Here is a 14,947-nt window from a genome sequence, read left to right as displayed (position 1 = left end):
AACTATTACCACGGGAAAGCCCAGACACAGCCCAGACACAAGTGGGCACTCCGTTTAAAAAAGGAGGTTGGGGGCTGGAAAGATAGCACAGCGGGTAGGGCATTTGCCTTGCACACGGCCCACCCGGGTTCAATTCCCAGCATCCCACATGGTCCCCTGAGCACCACCAGGAGTAATTCCTGAGTGAAGGACCAGGAGTAACCCCTGTGCATTGTTGGATGTGACCCAAAAAGCAAAAAATTAAAAAATAAAAATAAAGAAAGAAAGAAAGAAGGATGGTTTGTCCATGGCTGGATAAGAGCCCTAGAAAGCAAGGCCAAAAGACATCTTGACTCCCCAAGACCAACACGAAGGGGGGGAGCAGGGAACCAGCACTTTCAGGACTTCGAGAATGAAGAGCCGGGAGGCTGCTCTTCTGGCGAGAACTGGGTGCTTCCAGGCGACCCCGGCGTCCCCGGCTGAGCAGAAGTTGGGCCTCTCGCGCAAGATTGCTGAGAGGTATCGGGCCATGTGGACGCGAAGCAGAACCTCTCTGACCCAGCCACCGGCTGCCAGAAATTCATTGACGTGGACGATGAACGCCACCTTGGCACCTTTTATGAGAACCCAAGTTGCTGTTGATGCTGTGGGAGAAGAAAGGAAGGGCTGGGTGGTTGGCAGGAGCAGGGCGGCAGTGATTTCCCCGTGAAGCTGGGTGGGGGTCAACGGCTGCTAAGGAAGGGGCCTTTCTGGGACAGACTGCAGAGCAGCAGCGGGGAAGGAACGCGCCAAGCTGTGCGTGTTTGCACCGTGGAGGCCAGTTAGAGCGTGCCCAACTGGCACCCATAAAGAACGGGGAGAAGGACATTCCCGGGCTCACGGCTACCACAGGGCCTCGGCATCTGCCCCCCCCCCCCCCACAAGGGCAGCTGAGTCGGCAAACCTGCCCGCCTCTCTCAAGAAGAAACCCCCACAGAGGCCGGTGCAATAGCACAGTGGGTAGGGCGTTTGCCTTGCATGCAGCCGAACCGGTTTCGATTCCCAGCATCCCATATGGTCCCCTGAGCACCGCCAGGGGTGATTCCTGAGTGCAGAACCAGGAGTAACCCCTGTGTATCGCGAGGTGTGACCCAAAAAGCAAAAAAAAAAAAGAAGAAGAAGAAGAAGAAACCCCCACAGAGGCCAGAGGCAACAGTACAGCGGTAGTACGTTTGCCTTGCACGCAGCCGACCTGGGTTCAATACCCGCCATCCCATATGGTGCCCCAAGTACCGCCAGGAGAAATTGCTAAGTGCAAAACCAGGAGGAACCCCTGAGCATCGCTGGGTGTGACCCAAAAAGCCAAAAAAAAAAAAAAGAAACCCCCTCATAAGGAAGGTAAGAAATCTCAGACCGAAGAAGCCCCCCAAGGCTTGATACTCCACGTATTCTGCAACAAAAACTCCTGCATCTTGCCCTGAAGAAACAGCACACCAAGAAGAAACAGGCAGAGGCTGCAGAGTAGCTAAACTGCTGGCGAAGAGGATGAGGGAGGCCAAAGAGAAAGGCCAGGAGCAGATGGCCAAGAGACGGAGGCGAGCTCCTGGGAGAGCTTCTACCTCGAAGGCTGAATCCAGTCAAAATTAGTTTTCTGAGTAATGAAGAAATAAGACCAGACAACAAAAAAAAGGGGGGGAGGGATGGAGAATGAGGTGGTAAAAGAAACAAAGGACTCCAACAAGTGGGGCCGCCATTGGCCATTCCTCACAGCAGCCGTGTACACACAGGCAACAGACGCCACACCCGGGCCCTTTAATGTGCGAACAGTTTTCCTCCAACTCTCCTCTACAAGGCAAGCACTCACAAAAGAGACAAAGAGATCTCACTTTCTAAAATCCAGAGTTCCTCTCCTCCCCCCCCCCCCCCCCCAAATATACAGCTGGGAAACTCCTCAGCTCAGAGTCTAGTAAGTTGAGGGTTCCTAAAGCCAACCTCAAACCTCACACAGGCCAGTCCCGCACAGAGGGTAGCTCGGGAAGACGAGCCCTTCTTTGGAAATCCCGCGACACCCCCCCCCCCCCACCTCAATCCCTTCCCTTCTCCAGAAAGATCTTGCCGATCTGCAGGGGAAGGGGAAAGGGCAAATAAATATATCAGTCTGGAAACGCTTCTGGAAGAAGTGATGCAGAAGTCAAACAACAACAAATAAGGTGGATATAAATCCAGATAAAATATTAAAATCATTAAAGGGCTGCAGCTCCCTGAAGATTGGGAAAAATGAAGAGAGTTAATTAAAAGCAATCTCCATGCACTGCTGAGCCAGCCGGCCCTGATAAATCAACAGCTGGGGCTGCTGTGGAGGGCAGTCAGGAGGTTGGGGGTGGGGGTTCCTGCTGGAGAAGTGGGGGCCACCACTGAGATGGCAGGGATGTTACAACTCCTACATAGAAACGGAAGTTTCATGTTTTATTCAGGATCTTGTTTGACTTTTTTATTTGTTTGGAGGCCGTACCTCACTGTGCTCAAGGTTTACTCCTGGCTCTGTGCTCAGGAATCCCTCCTGTCAGGACTCAGAGGACCCTATGGGGAGCTGGGGGTCAAACCCAGGCTGGCCAGGCAAGGAAAGCCAGCGCCTTACCCGTGGTACTAGTGCTCCCGTCCTTATTCAATGTTTTCTAACCGGTGAATAAAGTTATTCTTCTGGGAGCGAGAAAATGATCTGCGGGGGAACAAAGAGGAAGGATGAGGAGGAAAAAGATAAGTTGGATTTCAAAGATCATTCGGGTTGGATGTCAGCTTTTCCGTACCCCCCCAAAAGGCAAACTCTGGGTTCTTTTCTCTCTACCTCGCTGCAAAGGTAGATGTATCCTCAAAGCCCCCTACAAAACCCCAGGTTCTGGCAGGGAGGGGGGAAGCTGAGAGCACAGTGCCAAGTCAGGAAAGAGGAGCGAGGAAAACTCTTCCGACAGTGCGTGCTGCTGAGCGCAGCCAGACTTTCCCCACAAAACTGACAGGTCAGCAGAAATGGTGGGAACTTTCCTTTTTCTTCCTTGCTTTCTTTTTTTTTTTACCCTCCCCTTTCTTTCTCTACATCCTTCCTCCTTTTTTTTTCTGCAACCTGATAAAGTTTTTGCTTTTTCATGTTAAGTTAAAAAAAAAAGTGCAAAATTTGGGGACCCAATCTTAAGTTTCAGATCTGGCAATTTTTGAAGTGCTAACCCAAATAAAAGCCTTTCTCTATGTTGACGTAACCCTCCAGTTCTTTCTTGATGGAAATATAATCAAGAGAAATGATTGGGAGAAAGGGTTTCCCCCACCCCCATAGAATTGGGATTGGAAGAGGAGTGTGTGCACAGGGAAACATAAGGAATTATGCATTTGGATATGCATTTTAATTAGGTGGACAGAAGCAGCCGCCTGTTAATTTTTCTTGCTTGTTTCCACTTAGCATTCATCACAGGCAAAACCACCATAGAGCGCTCCCACGATAATAGATGGTTCTGCATTGGCTAAGTCCTCAGGGAAAATAATTAGCAGGAGAGAATATATTCTCTCCACTCCCACTACCCCATCCACCCTGCCCTCCCCCGTCTCCCCCCATCCCCAGCACCACATTGCCTCTCAGCACCATCCTACCCTACCCCACCCCCCACCACCAGTAGTTCCTCTAGGAGAAGCCTTGGGAAGCAGCGCGTCTTTTACACACATTTACTCTGCTGGGCCAAAGAGTAAGGATCTGGAAGCACAAACAAACTATGCATCGGTCCCCAGCCTTCCTTGGAGTAGAAGCTCAGAGATGAAGGGACGGTGACTCTGACCCCATTTAGCTCTGAGGGGCAGGCTGGGATCACAGTTGGACAGGCTAATTCCCAGGACACGATGAAGAAAACTCCGAAGATCTCACTTCTCGTTGAGCTCAAGGAAGCAAACAACAACATGCCAAGATTCGAGAGTTGCGGATCATGCTGGTCTGGGTGGTGTCCTCACTTCCTCTGCTTCCACAAAGTAAAGGAATGTTGTCACTTGCAGCCAGCTTCAATCAGAAGCAATTCCAAGGCTGCCTACACCAAGACAGAACCATAATTCTGAGACTTGACCCCTGCCACCACGCTCTCTAGAGTCTACTTTTGTGTAAAGAATCAATTCCTGCTGCTGATCTCCCAGGTCCTCAGCGTGCCCTCCACATGCACTAGCAGATTTCAGCTCTGGCCCAACACACCTTCCCCCAGCTCCTGTCTCCCTGGGCGCCTCTTAGGAGAACCAGGCACCAGGTTCCAGGAATGGCTCTTCCCTCTTCCCCTCCAGGTTCTGTAGCCTCTGGTTTTTGTTTGGCTTTGGTCTTGGTTTGGGACCACACCTGGCACTCAGGGCTTACTCCTGGTTCTGTACTTAGGATCATTCCTGGCTGTGCTCAGGGACCGACTATGATGCTGGAGCTTGAACATGCAAGTCAGGCACATGCAAGCCATGTGCAACACTTCCCTGCTGTACTGTCTCTCTAGCCCCTGCCGTCTCTGATTTTGTGGGTAGACTCAGTTCAGGGCTGCCCAGGGTAAATGAACTGAGGGTTTTCCTGGAGCTCATAGTCTCACCTATTTCAAACCCAGACAATGGGGAAATCCCATACGAAGGTCCCAAGGCTATTTACACTTGGCTAGAAGAGGAAGGGCTTTGTATTTCCTGAGAAATGAGGATGGCTGGGAATCATTTCATTTATTTTCATTTTATAGGAAAGCAGTTCCTATGGGCTCTCTGAGAGGGCCTCAGTCAGCGACAGGCAACTTTGTAGTTCTAGTAACACTTTGTGTTCTTGACTTTACACCTTCTGAAATGTTTTCACATCCATTATTTCACTGGGGCCCCTGGGGCTGGGAAAAAGGAGAGACAAGTTCTCCTATTCGCTGCAGGCAAGACAGTACTGACTTAATAGCTCCTGACTTCTTGACTGCCCACCACAGGGCTCCTTTCCCGCCACCATACCCCCACCTCCCCTGAGCTCCTGCAGCCCCCACAAAAAAAAATCCATGTCCTGCACACAAAAGAATGGGGGGTCAGAGACAAGGGGAAGGCAATCCTTGTGGCTGGGATGAGAAAAGCCAGTATTTGGGTTCCCAGGGCATGTACTGCCTCCCCACACACACATTCTTTGAAGGGGTCACAAACATTAAAAGGTGAAATTCCATGACACTCTTGGCTTGTTCCTTAAAAGTGTGAGATGGGTGTTGCCTGGACAGCCTAGAAATGTACTACTTGAATTTGGAGTCTCAAAACAAAGAGGACCCAAAGAACTGAAAGCAGGGGCTCAAATACACCCATGTTGATGGCAGCATATTCACATCCGCCCAAAGAGGGAAACGCCCCAAATGTCCATCATTGGATGAATCAGCAAAATGGGGGTGTTTGTCCAGTGGAATATTGTTCAGTCCTAAAAAAGAAGTGCTGATTCATGCATCTCATGGCAGAGATGAACCTTGAGAACATTATGCTAAGCAAGTGGGTCAGTCACTAAAGAACAGTTTATGGTCTCACTCATGAGATTCTTAGGATGGACCACTTCAGAGAGGAAAGCAGAAAGGGAGGGATTTCTGGGCAGGGGCTGGAGAGGGGCAGGGAAGAGGAAAGAGGGGCAAGCTAACCCTTCCTCTAACCCTAGTATTTCATAGATGCAGAGTACATTAGGAAGATCAGATGGAGAGTGGAGACAGAGTCCCACATCATGAAAGCACTCAGTATCAGTGAAACCTCGACTTTTAAAAGCCTTACATGGTGTGTCATGCTGAGTGAAGTGAGACATGCGGGACAGACAGATACAGGATAATCTCTCTCATATGTGGGATTTAAAGATATACATCAAGGTAGCAACAGAAAGTCAAAGGCAACGTAATGGGAGAACTGAGTCACACAATGAGTGGGGAAAAGGGGTAGTTGAAAAGGAGGGGTGTCGGGGTCCTTGGGGAAGGAAGATGGGTACACAAGTGATGGGTACGATGTTGGAATTACATGCATGAAAAGGCATCATTAAGAGTATTTTTAACCCTGGTGAAGGGATGGGTGTTGGAACATTGTTTGACTGAAACCCAATTGTGAACAACATTGTAACTGCATATCTCAGTTAAATTAAAAAATAATTGAATTAAATTATTTCAATTTAATTGATTTAATTTTGATTCAAGTAAAATATATTTTAATTAAAAAATTTTAACTAGTATAAACCGCAGAATCTTAATAAATGTTTAATTAAAATGTAAAGCTTACATGGTACATTCTGTGTTATGTGTATTTTATCTCAAGGTGGAGAAAGAGGATTAAGGGGCCAGCTCTCTCTTCTAGGAGTGAGAGTGACCAGTTTAGTTTTCCTTTCATTGTTCCAAAGTCTCAAAATTCATACAACCACTTCTGTGAATTTTCTGATGGGTTTTGCAAACTCCTTATTCAGTCTCATAAAATATTGCTAAAGGAACTTTCAACTAAAGGCAAGACTGATAACAACATCCAGGAGGACTCTGGGGTGTTCCAGTGGTATGTCACTGAAGGAAAGGAGGTGATTTCCACTTCAGACACCCCTAATACCCACCCAAGTCTGGGACAGCCTATGTGTCAATCTGCTGGGTCCCACTATTTTCTGGAGGGAACAAGGGGCATGCTACGGGAAGTTCAGTGAGACATTAGTATAGGTCCATGTGCTTTGGCTTACTGGACAGCCCAGTATCTGCAGCTGCCCAGGAACAAGGGAAACAAGCTCTCGCTTTACTGCTACTTAAATTCCAAAGGGAGCATTGCTGGAGGAGAGATTTTGAATCAATGAAAGTCAAAAGAGAAAAACTCTTTTGTTTGGTTTCCTACTCCCCTCTAAGGAAAGAGGAGAGAAAAGGCAGATGTTCTTGGTAATTCCAGTCTTTTTCACAGCCTGAAGCTTCATCTGAGAATATAAAGATCCACAGTAAGGGAACAACAAATGGCTAAAGACAACAGAAATGGAGAGCTGGTCCACAGTACTGAGTTGGGGGCAGGGATGGGAGGAACCTCTGGGGCATTGGCGGAGGGAAGTGGGCAATCTGGCAGAGGGTGTGGTACTGGAATTATGTGTGCATGGATGTATCATCAACAGTATTAGAAATTATACCCCAAAATTAAATTTTAAAATGTTTTTTAAATCTTTATCTGAATGCTTGTAAACAACAAGACAAACCTATTGATCTTTCTCTTCTTTTTCCTCTCATCCATCCTATGGTCGGCGTGCTACTGAGAAGTATTTGAAAGGGGGAATCAGAAGAAAAGTCCATGTTCTAAGTGTCCACAACCTTCAGTTTTGAGAAGGGAGAAGGGGATCCATCCAACTTAGAATGGCCAAGCACAAGGTAGCCACCCATGCAGATGGCAAGAAGAGAAACCTACACATGGGTTCGGAGAGATAGTCCAGCAGGTAGGGTGCTTGCCTTATTGTAGCCAACCTGGGTTCAATCCCTGGCACCCCATATAGTACCCTGAGTACAACCATGAGTGATCCCTGAGTGCAGAATCAGGAATAAGCCCTAAACACCACAGAGTCCGGCCCAAAAACAAAACAAAAGAGAGAAATTTGCTCAAGAGTCTCCAGGATTATGTTTTTCCTTTTAGGGGGACTCTGTGCTCAGGATCACTTTTGGCAGTGCTCAAGGAACCATATATGTAGCTCCAGGATCCAACAGGGGTTGGCCACATGCAAGGTCTATGCCGCCTCTAGAGGATCTCCCAAGTCTCCCACTCTTAACACTACCCCACATACACACAGTATCACAAAAACAAGGAAGGATTCCCCCTGTGGCCCCTGTCTGTCCTTCCTACCCAAATGGGCCACACAAGACCCAGGAAGTGCTTGACTGAAAAGGAATGTTAAGCAATCAAGAAGCATCACCCTCATCTTGGAGACAAAAAAGTATGCAGGTCTGGTGACCAACATCCAAGATAAGAGCTGCAGGGGAGGGGAGGGTGGCGGTGAGGGGATGGGGCAGGGCTCAGGGTCCTTCTCCAGGAGCCACTGCTCCTCCCTTACAAGGAAGGAATCACAGCCACAAAAGCTCACGTTCTGGTGAGAAAACTAGGAACCCCAACTATGAGTTGGGGCCACACTGGTGAAATTTGGGGTGAGGAAGACTTTTGCCTTTTCTGCTGGAGCTTCCCATTGCAGCTTACTCATACAAGCAGCAGATTTTCATGGTGAAACAAACAAACAAAAAAAAAAAGTTGTTCATTTCACAGCAACCTGAGATGACCACAGTGTCTACAAGGGGTGAGAGGTGGAGGGGTTAGAGAGTGCAAAGGGTGAATTAGAAATGTGTTATCATTGTTCCCAGGCTCAGAACCCAGGTCAGAGTACGGGGGGACTCGATGTGGGCTATCTGAACCTCATTATTAGAAACTCTGAGCCTAATCTCTTTGCCCCTCTCAGTTTCCCAACAGAGCCCCTGATTTTTCACCTCCTCAAAGCCACCATTGCTTCCCTGGGACAGACAACACAGGCCACATCCCCACCAGAATACACACCTAGAAATTCTCCACATACTCTGCCCCTCTATTCCCACCACCCTCAACACCTTCAAACCACTGCCGTTAAAACTGATGCAAATCACAGGCTTCAAAAACCTTCCTTGGTGACAGTTTTACGATGCAAGCACCATTCATCCATATGGTTTGACAGACTGTGAAACACTAGTAACTGGACCAATAAGAAAAACAAAGTATAAAAACACCACCACACCTCGGCCCTCCGCAGCCACTCACACACGAAAGAAAACTTGGGGACTAGCTGTGGATCATGATCGCAGTCTCCGGTGCTATTAAACAATCATCTGTTCAGAGTTGTAGACCACAGTGGTTTTATCCACTCAGCCCTGCCCTCTCTCCTCCCCTGCTGGCCACACTTTATCTGCCCTTGTCAATGCCTCCCTGTTTAAAGGCTATTTCAAGCTAGGGTCAGGCTTACACAGGCCCCTGCTCGAAAAACCATGCACAGGGCAAAAAGCTATGTTGGTGTTTGTGGCATTTCTTTAACCAAGACCTTGTTGAAAGTTGGCTACAGCTCTGTCTTCTAGTGACTTTAAAACATCCAACCATCACCAAAATTATTTGGCCACAAACTGAGATACTAAACAGGCCTCGATTCTGGTGCTTCTTTATGACCTAGTCCCCGGCCCCCTCGTTCAGGGCCACCACAGTGAGTACAACTGCACCTTGAAAACTGAAACACCGCCCTCAGTCTCCTTTCTTGTTCATGTCCGTGCTCAGAGCATAGCATGCTGACTATAGCGGCTGTTTTTTGTTGTTTGTTTGTTTGTTTTTTGTTTTTATTTCTTTTTTAGCATTGATCTGAGCAGATGGGACACAGCTTTCGACATTACAGTTTCACTCAGATGTATCCAAATCCCCACTACCTGCATGATATCCCCAAAAGACAGAAGCTGATTAGAGGTCTCCAATTAAGCTGTCCCTACACTCCATCACCTCTTAGTCTGACCATCTCGGCCTGTCTCGCAGGTGGTCTGTGGGCCAAGCTATTCCCAGAGATCTACACTGTACCTCCCAATGCCTCCACCTGAACTCTCACAAAAATTAATATCCTGCATGGGGATTGCACCAAGACCAGACATTCTTCCCACTTTAGTATGTGTGCTAATGAAATTTGGAGAATTTAAAGCACCCTCAGGCCTGCAGTGGCAACCAGCAGCCCATGGAGAAGGTGTTCCTAGGCATCTGTTGGCTTAAAATGTCTGAGGGTCCTTTTTCAGAAGGGGCCTAAATGATGTCCATAAAAGGCTGCAAGCTCATAAAGTCCTGGCCCCAGCATTCCCCACTTAGTACATACCTATATTTCCCCCACCCCAACAGAAAGCACTAAAAGATTAGACCCAGGAATGTGTGTACCCTTCCCCCCTCTGATATCTAAACTGAGTGCCACAGCAAAAGCTAGGAGCTCTGACTTCTAAGAGGTGACAATTATTCAACCTGCACAGGCATGAAACCACTTCAGATTAGAAAACACTGCACCAGGCTGCATGGTGATGGAGGTTTGCGGTCTATCCACACACATGACCTGCTACTTGGCATTGACTAAATGAGTCACTTCTCCTAAATGTGTGTCCTTAATAGCAAAACAGCAATATAAACACACACCTCCTAGTAAGGGGAATTCCTTACAAAAGTTTCAGTGCTATTATGTATATGTATGTTCACAATAATAAGCATGACAAAAAACATTCCCTGGTCCCAGTTCTTCATAAACAGTTTCTGGAAGTAAAGCCCTGTTGGTTTACATGGTATAATTAAATAATAATAACAGTTATTCCTTCCTAAGCAGTTATAATAATAGATACATATGTACATAATCAAGTCTGGCAGAAGGTGGCAGACATTCCCAGCTAAGTGCATACAAACCAGGGTTTTGATAACTTAATAAAAGATTATGTTGTTTAAAGTGTTGATAGCAGATTTGGGGGAGGTAACTTTACCTGAATGAGAATATCAAGTAGTATTAGAAGTTAGAATAAAAGCATCGTGTTCTCTAGATGTTCAGAATCAATCAGAACATACTATGTCATGTGATGGACACATTTTTATTAAATCTGTACCTTGTGACTGACATGAGTTTACTTCACTATGTGGCCCCCCTTTTCCTTGTCCATGTGAGAAATGAGGATGATTCTCACACATTCAGGCTCAGGCAATGTAGCTGCTAAATTAAATCATGTGTCATATACATTTACACATCATACAAGTGCATCAAGGCTTTTAAATTCTACTTGTCCAGATGTGACTGCTTGGTTGTGGGGCCACCTGCCGCGTCCCCTTTGTGATCTGATCAGTCCAGGCGGCTCCAGTTTCTGCCTCTAACACCCTGTTGGGCAGTAATAAGATGTTAAAGGCAACAACAGAAGAGAAGCAGGGCTGTCAGCTTCAGAGAGGAAGAGGCTGAAGGGTACAAGGAGGAGGGGATAAGAAAGGGAGTTGAGGGGAGATCAAAGAAGGGCAAGAAGAAAGCCAAATTGCTGAGAGCAGAGATGTGAATCCAGGAGCTGGGGGTCCTAGGGAAGATCCCCCCAAAGCAATGAGATTCAAATTGGGCCCTATAGTGGCCAGGCCAGAGCTACTGAATTATTGAATGTCCCACGTGTAAAAAGCTAGGATAATGAAAAATGGTCCATATTCAGGTTAGGCAGAGCCCTTTAGAGGTAGTGCAGGAAAACTGAGCCGGTTTTCCCAGCACCTTACCTACCACTTTATTCCCCCATCCTGGAGAAAAGCTTTGTGTGTGTGTGACCAATTTCTGTAGGGGGCGTCGGTGGTGTCTTTTTTTTTTTTTTTTTTTTTTTTAGGGAAGGCGCGAGAGACTCAGAACGCACACAGAGAAAATGCTAATGTCGTTCAGCTCCGTTTCATTGTCAGGAGGGACACAGGAGGATAAAACGGAGCTCTCCAAACCGTCCTCCCAGCTCCCCTCCTCCCCTCCTCCATCCCTTCGGCTAGAGGTCTCCGTCGCTTTGTTCTAATTTCTCCCCATGCATAATTTATTCACGTGTGTATTGTTTCCCAATCAGCAACTTTTAAAAACAAATGAAATACATCAGATGTTTTATTAAACACGTTGTTTAAAAAAAAAAATAAAAGCAGATGGTGCGGCTCTCCCCATAACAACGCGGGTAGCTCCAGCACGGAGTTTTAACAGCGGTCCAGGGCGCAGGAGGCTCTGCTAGTCCTGGGTATTGTTTACACCCCCTCAGCCCCCACCCCCAGGGAAAGGAGAGATGGGATGCAAAAAAGGATCGTCTAATTATAAATGACCCCTCAACGCCCACCTAGAAAAAGCAGTCACGGGGCGTTGTGTATACGAGTGTGTGCGTGTGCGGCGACACGGAATTACACATACACCACACTGCGACTGTTTCTAATTATAAAAGTACAAGGATAATCATTTAGAACTAATTCCACTCAGCAGCCCCTTTCTCTTTCCCTTCCTGCTTTTCTAAACACACCCCACACAAGCACCCTCCTCACCAAACACGCTCCCTTCCCCAGTCCAACAAAACAAAACACACACACACACACACACACACACACACACACACACACCCCAAAACAAAACAAAAAGAAAACCTGGCGCGAGCACGGAAACCCTGGAGCGTAGAGCTATTGCACCCGCCTGCACGTAAGCGGACTCCAGGGTAACAAGGGTAACCGCTTTCCCAATAGGATACAGACCTGGCGCACATGCGAAATAGATTTCTCCAACTTGAGTTTACCAGGTGGCATCAGCGCGGCTGTGTGGTTCCGGCTGAAAATGGGGTAAGCTGCAAATCAGCTCTGGGCTGGGTGGCAACTCGCAGCATCCACGGCGTGGCAGCGCGAGCGACACGGAGCGAGGATGCGGCGAAGTTACGCCCATTTATTCTGCCATAAAACATTTTCCTTCCCGGGTGAGAAACGCCGCGGCGTTCCAGGGGCCCGAGCATCCCAGCTTCCCAGCGCGAACCAGAGCCTGGAGCTACTCTCAGATCAGGCTCAGCGACCCTTGCCCTCCAAACGCTCTCAGATCTGTTTAAAACTCCGGGACCTGGGGCATTCCTGTCTTTTTCCCTATTACTGATGGGAGATGAGCTAGTACCAACACGTCCCACCCTCACCGCGCGCTCCTCCGCGTACCCACCCGCCTGGTGCCCCCCGCTGCGAACCTGGTTTTCAACTCCAGGAGGAGCCCGGGGGGCGGGGAGGGGGAGACTGAGTTGAACCGGGGTGGGCATCCGCCACGCGCGAGACGCGCCACCGCCCCCCCCCCCGCCACCCGCGCCTCCCCTCCCTCCTCCGCTCGCCCGCGGCTCCTCGCGCAGCTGGGGAGTCCTGCTCCCCGCGGCGAGCACCCTGAGCACCCACGTCTCTCGGCCGCCCGGAGGGGATCTCCCCCTTCTTGCCAACGTCGCGGCCAACAGTTCCCCCTTTCGAGCGACGCTAGTTTCACAAGCCGCCCCCGGGCACCGCGATCGCGAGCGGACTTGGCGGCTTAACAGTTCCATCGACTGGAAGGAAGGAAGCCAGGATGCCAAGGAAGAGGAAGGCGGCCAGGAATTAGCTGTCGGACCCAGGCACTGGTCCCCGCGTGTCCTCTCGCCCAGCCCCCAACCCCCGCCCGCGCTCCGTCCCGGATCTGGGCGTCCGCTCAAAGTCTCCCAGCGGTGGCCACGGGCACCTGCCCCTCGCTCTGGCCGCGAGCAGACGCTGCCCGCTCAGCCAGTGAGCCCTGGGGCTGCCTCCGCGCCCGCCTCGGCGTTTCACCCACACCCGGCGAAAACACCATTCATAAGACCTGCAGCTTCCCAGCCTCCGAACAACCCCAAGTTAACCCGAGTCGTTAATTTACTACGCGGCCAGTTCGCCCACACACATACACACACACACACACACACACACACACACACACAAGCACGCACACACACGCGCACACACATACGCGCGCGCGCACAAACACACACACACACACACACACACACACACACACACTCGCGCACGACCGCCCGGAGCGCCGTCACGCTCCGGGTGCTGCCCCGGCAGGAGAGCCCCGGGCAACCACCTGGGCCCCAGGGCTCCCGGGACCCGCAGCTCCCTTCGGCGGTCCTCCCAACTCCGGAAGGTTTGCACAAACTCCCCGCGAGCGATCGGAAGAAGAGCGCCCTGCAAACTCCGGCGCTGCCGCGGTCCGCTCGCCGCCGCGGACCGAGCCGCCGGGCGGGCGGGGGCCGCAGGCTCGGGAGACGCGGGGCTCAGCCAAGTGCGCCCGGGCGGCCCCTGCCCGGCGCTCGCCACCCCGCTCGGTCCACCCCGCGCCGCGCTCGCCGCCCCGTGAGCCTGGGCTCTCGGGGGATCCGCGGGTCCCCGAGCTGCCCACGACCCCCCTATAGCTGCCGAGCGCTCCGCTGCCGAGCTCCGGCAGCCTGGAAGCCCTCTCTCCCAGACCGCCAATTAAGCAGAGCACAAATGTAACAATTTTCTTCTTGTTAATTGCATCTCCTGACATTTCTGCGCGTTGGGGGTAAAAAAAAAGAAGATGAAGAAGTAAGAGCTGAAAGAAAAGAGAGAAGCTCCGCCGCCGCTGCAGGCGCCTGCAAGCGCAGTGCATTGGCAGCGCTCCGCACGCAGAAGGCGCCTTTTTTTTCATATTGAAACCACGCGGAATATGTACATTTTTTAGTCTTACTTACGCTTTCAGGGGGTTGTGAATGACAGTCGCCATTTTGCTACAATGTAACAGAATATTGTCTGTCTCAGAGTTCTAAAGGTTCGCTCAGGGGAAGCGGCGAGCCAATCCTAGCACGGGATACCGGCCCGCTGGCCAATCACCGTGGCTGGTCGCCTAGTGGGCGGGGCCTGCACGGTGGTAGTTATTAGGGGAGCTGTCAAAGCCCAGAGGTCACTCCCTTTTGTAGAGCCCGAGAGCTAGCAGGTCTTAAAGGGGCAGTAGCGCGCGAGCCTCTCTCTCTTTTTCTTTTTTTTTTTTGGATTGGGGAAAGCGGAGACACACGAGAGTATTCTAGTTGGACCCCCTCCTCTGTACAACTGTGTTACAGAGTTTGCGCTCCGGACAGAAATATTTAAGTATCGCCAACAAATCATCGAACCTCCCATTCATTAGCTTTGGGCTTTGCTGTTGCATTTCTAATCCCCCAAAAGAAGAAATCTTTGTAGGCTTGCAAAAGTTGGGAGGTGGCGTTTCGACCAACAAATTACTACACGTGCCCTGCCGTTTGCTAATGCTCGGGGTCCTGCGGCTCTTTAATATTCTTATTCCCGAAGTGTTGGCTTTATCTCTGCCACCTTCCTCTCTTCGGTTATTTGGAACTGCTGCTGCCTGCCGCTCCAGGCGACTCCAGGACAGCAACTCCCCTCCCCCTGGAATGTCTCAATGTCAGGCTCGCTCCCTCCTGCAGCCTGGGCTTTCGTTACGTAATGCGAGGTGGTCACTCGCCGC

At 49.9% G+C, this 14,947-nt stretch overlaps 1 protein-coding gene across 4 annotated transcripts in view; it reads right to left on the bottom strand.

Annotated features, from left to right (window-relative positions):
* The window catches only part of DPF3 (double PHD fingers 3), a 287,861-nt gene extending 273,612 nt beyond the window's left edge, over positions 1–14,249 (bottom strand). For 3 of the 4 annotated variants that reach the window (XM_056133732.1, XM_056133734.1, XM_056133735.1), the window contains exon 1: positions 14,181–14,249. In XM_056133732.1, coding sequence (XP_055989707.1) covers positions 14,181–14,212 — 32 coding nt within the window. In that variant the 5' untranslated portion in view covers positions 14,213–14,249. Of the gene's footprint in view, positions 1–12,189; positions 12,589–14,180 lie in introns of those variants that run through there. The other variant, XM_056133733.1, reaches the window with a different exon arrangement.
* Positions 14,250–14,947: the final 698 nt, after the last annotated feature.

Source organism: Sorex fumeus, unplaced genomic scaffold, assembly GCF_029834395.1.
Source record: "Sorex fumeus unplaced genomic scaffold, SorFum_2.1 ptg000098l, whole genome shotgun sequence".
Classification (NCBI taxonomy): domain Eukaryota; kingdom Metazoa; phylum Chordata; class Mammalia; order Eulipotyphla; family Soricidae; genus Sorex; species Sorex fumeus.
The sequence above is the reverse complement of the archived record's forward strand: the minus strand, read 5'-3'. Positions and strand labels throughout refer to the sequence as shown.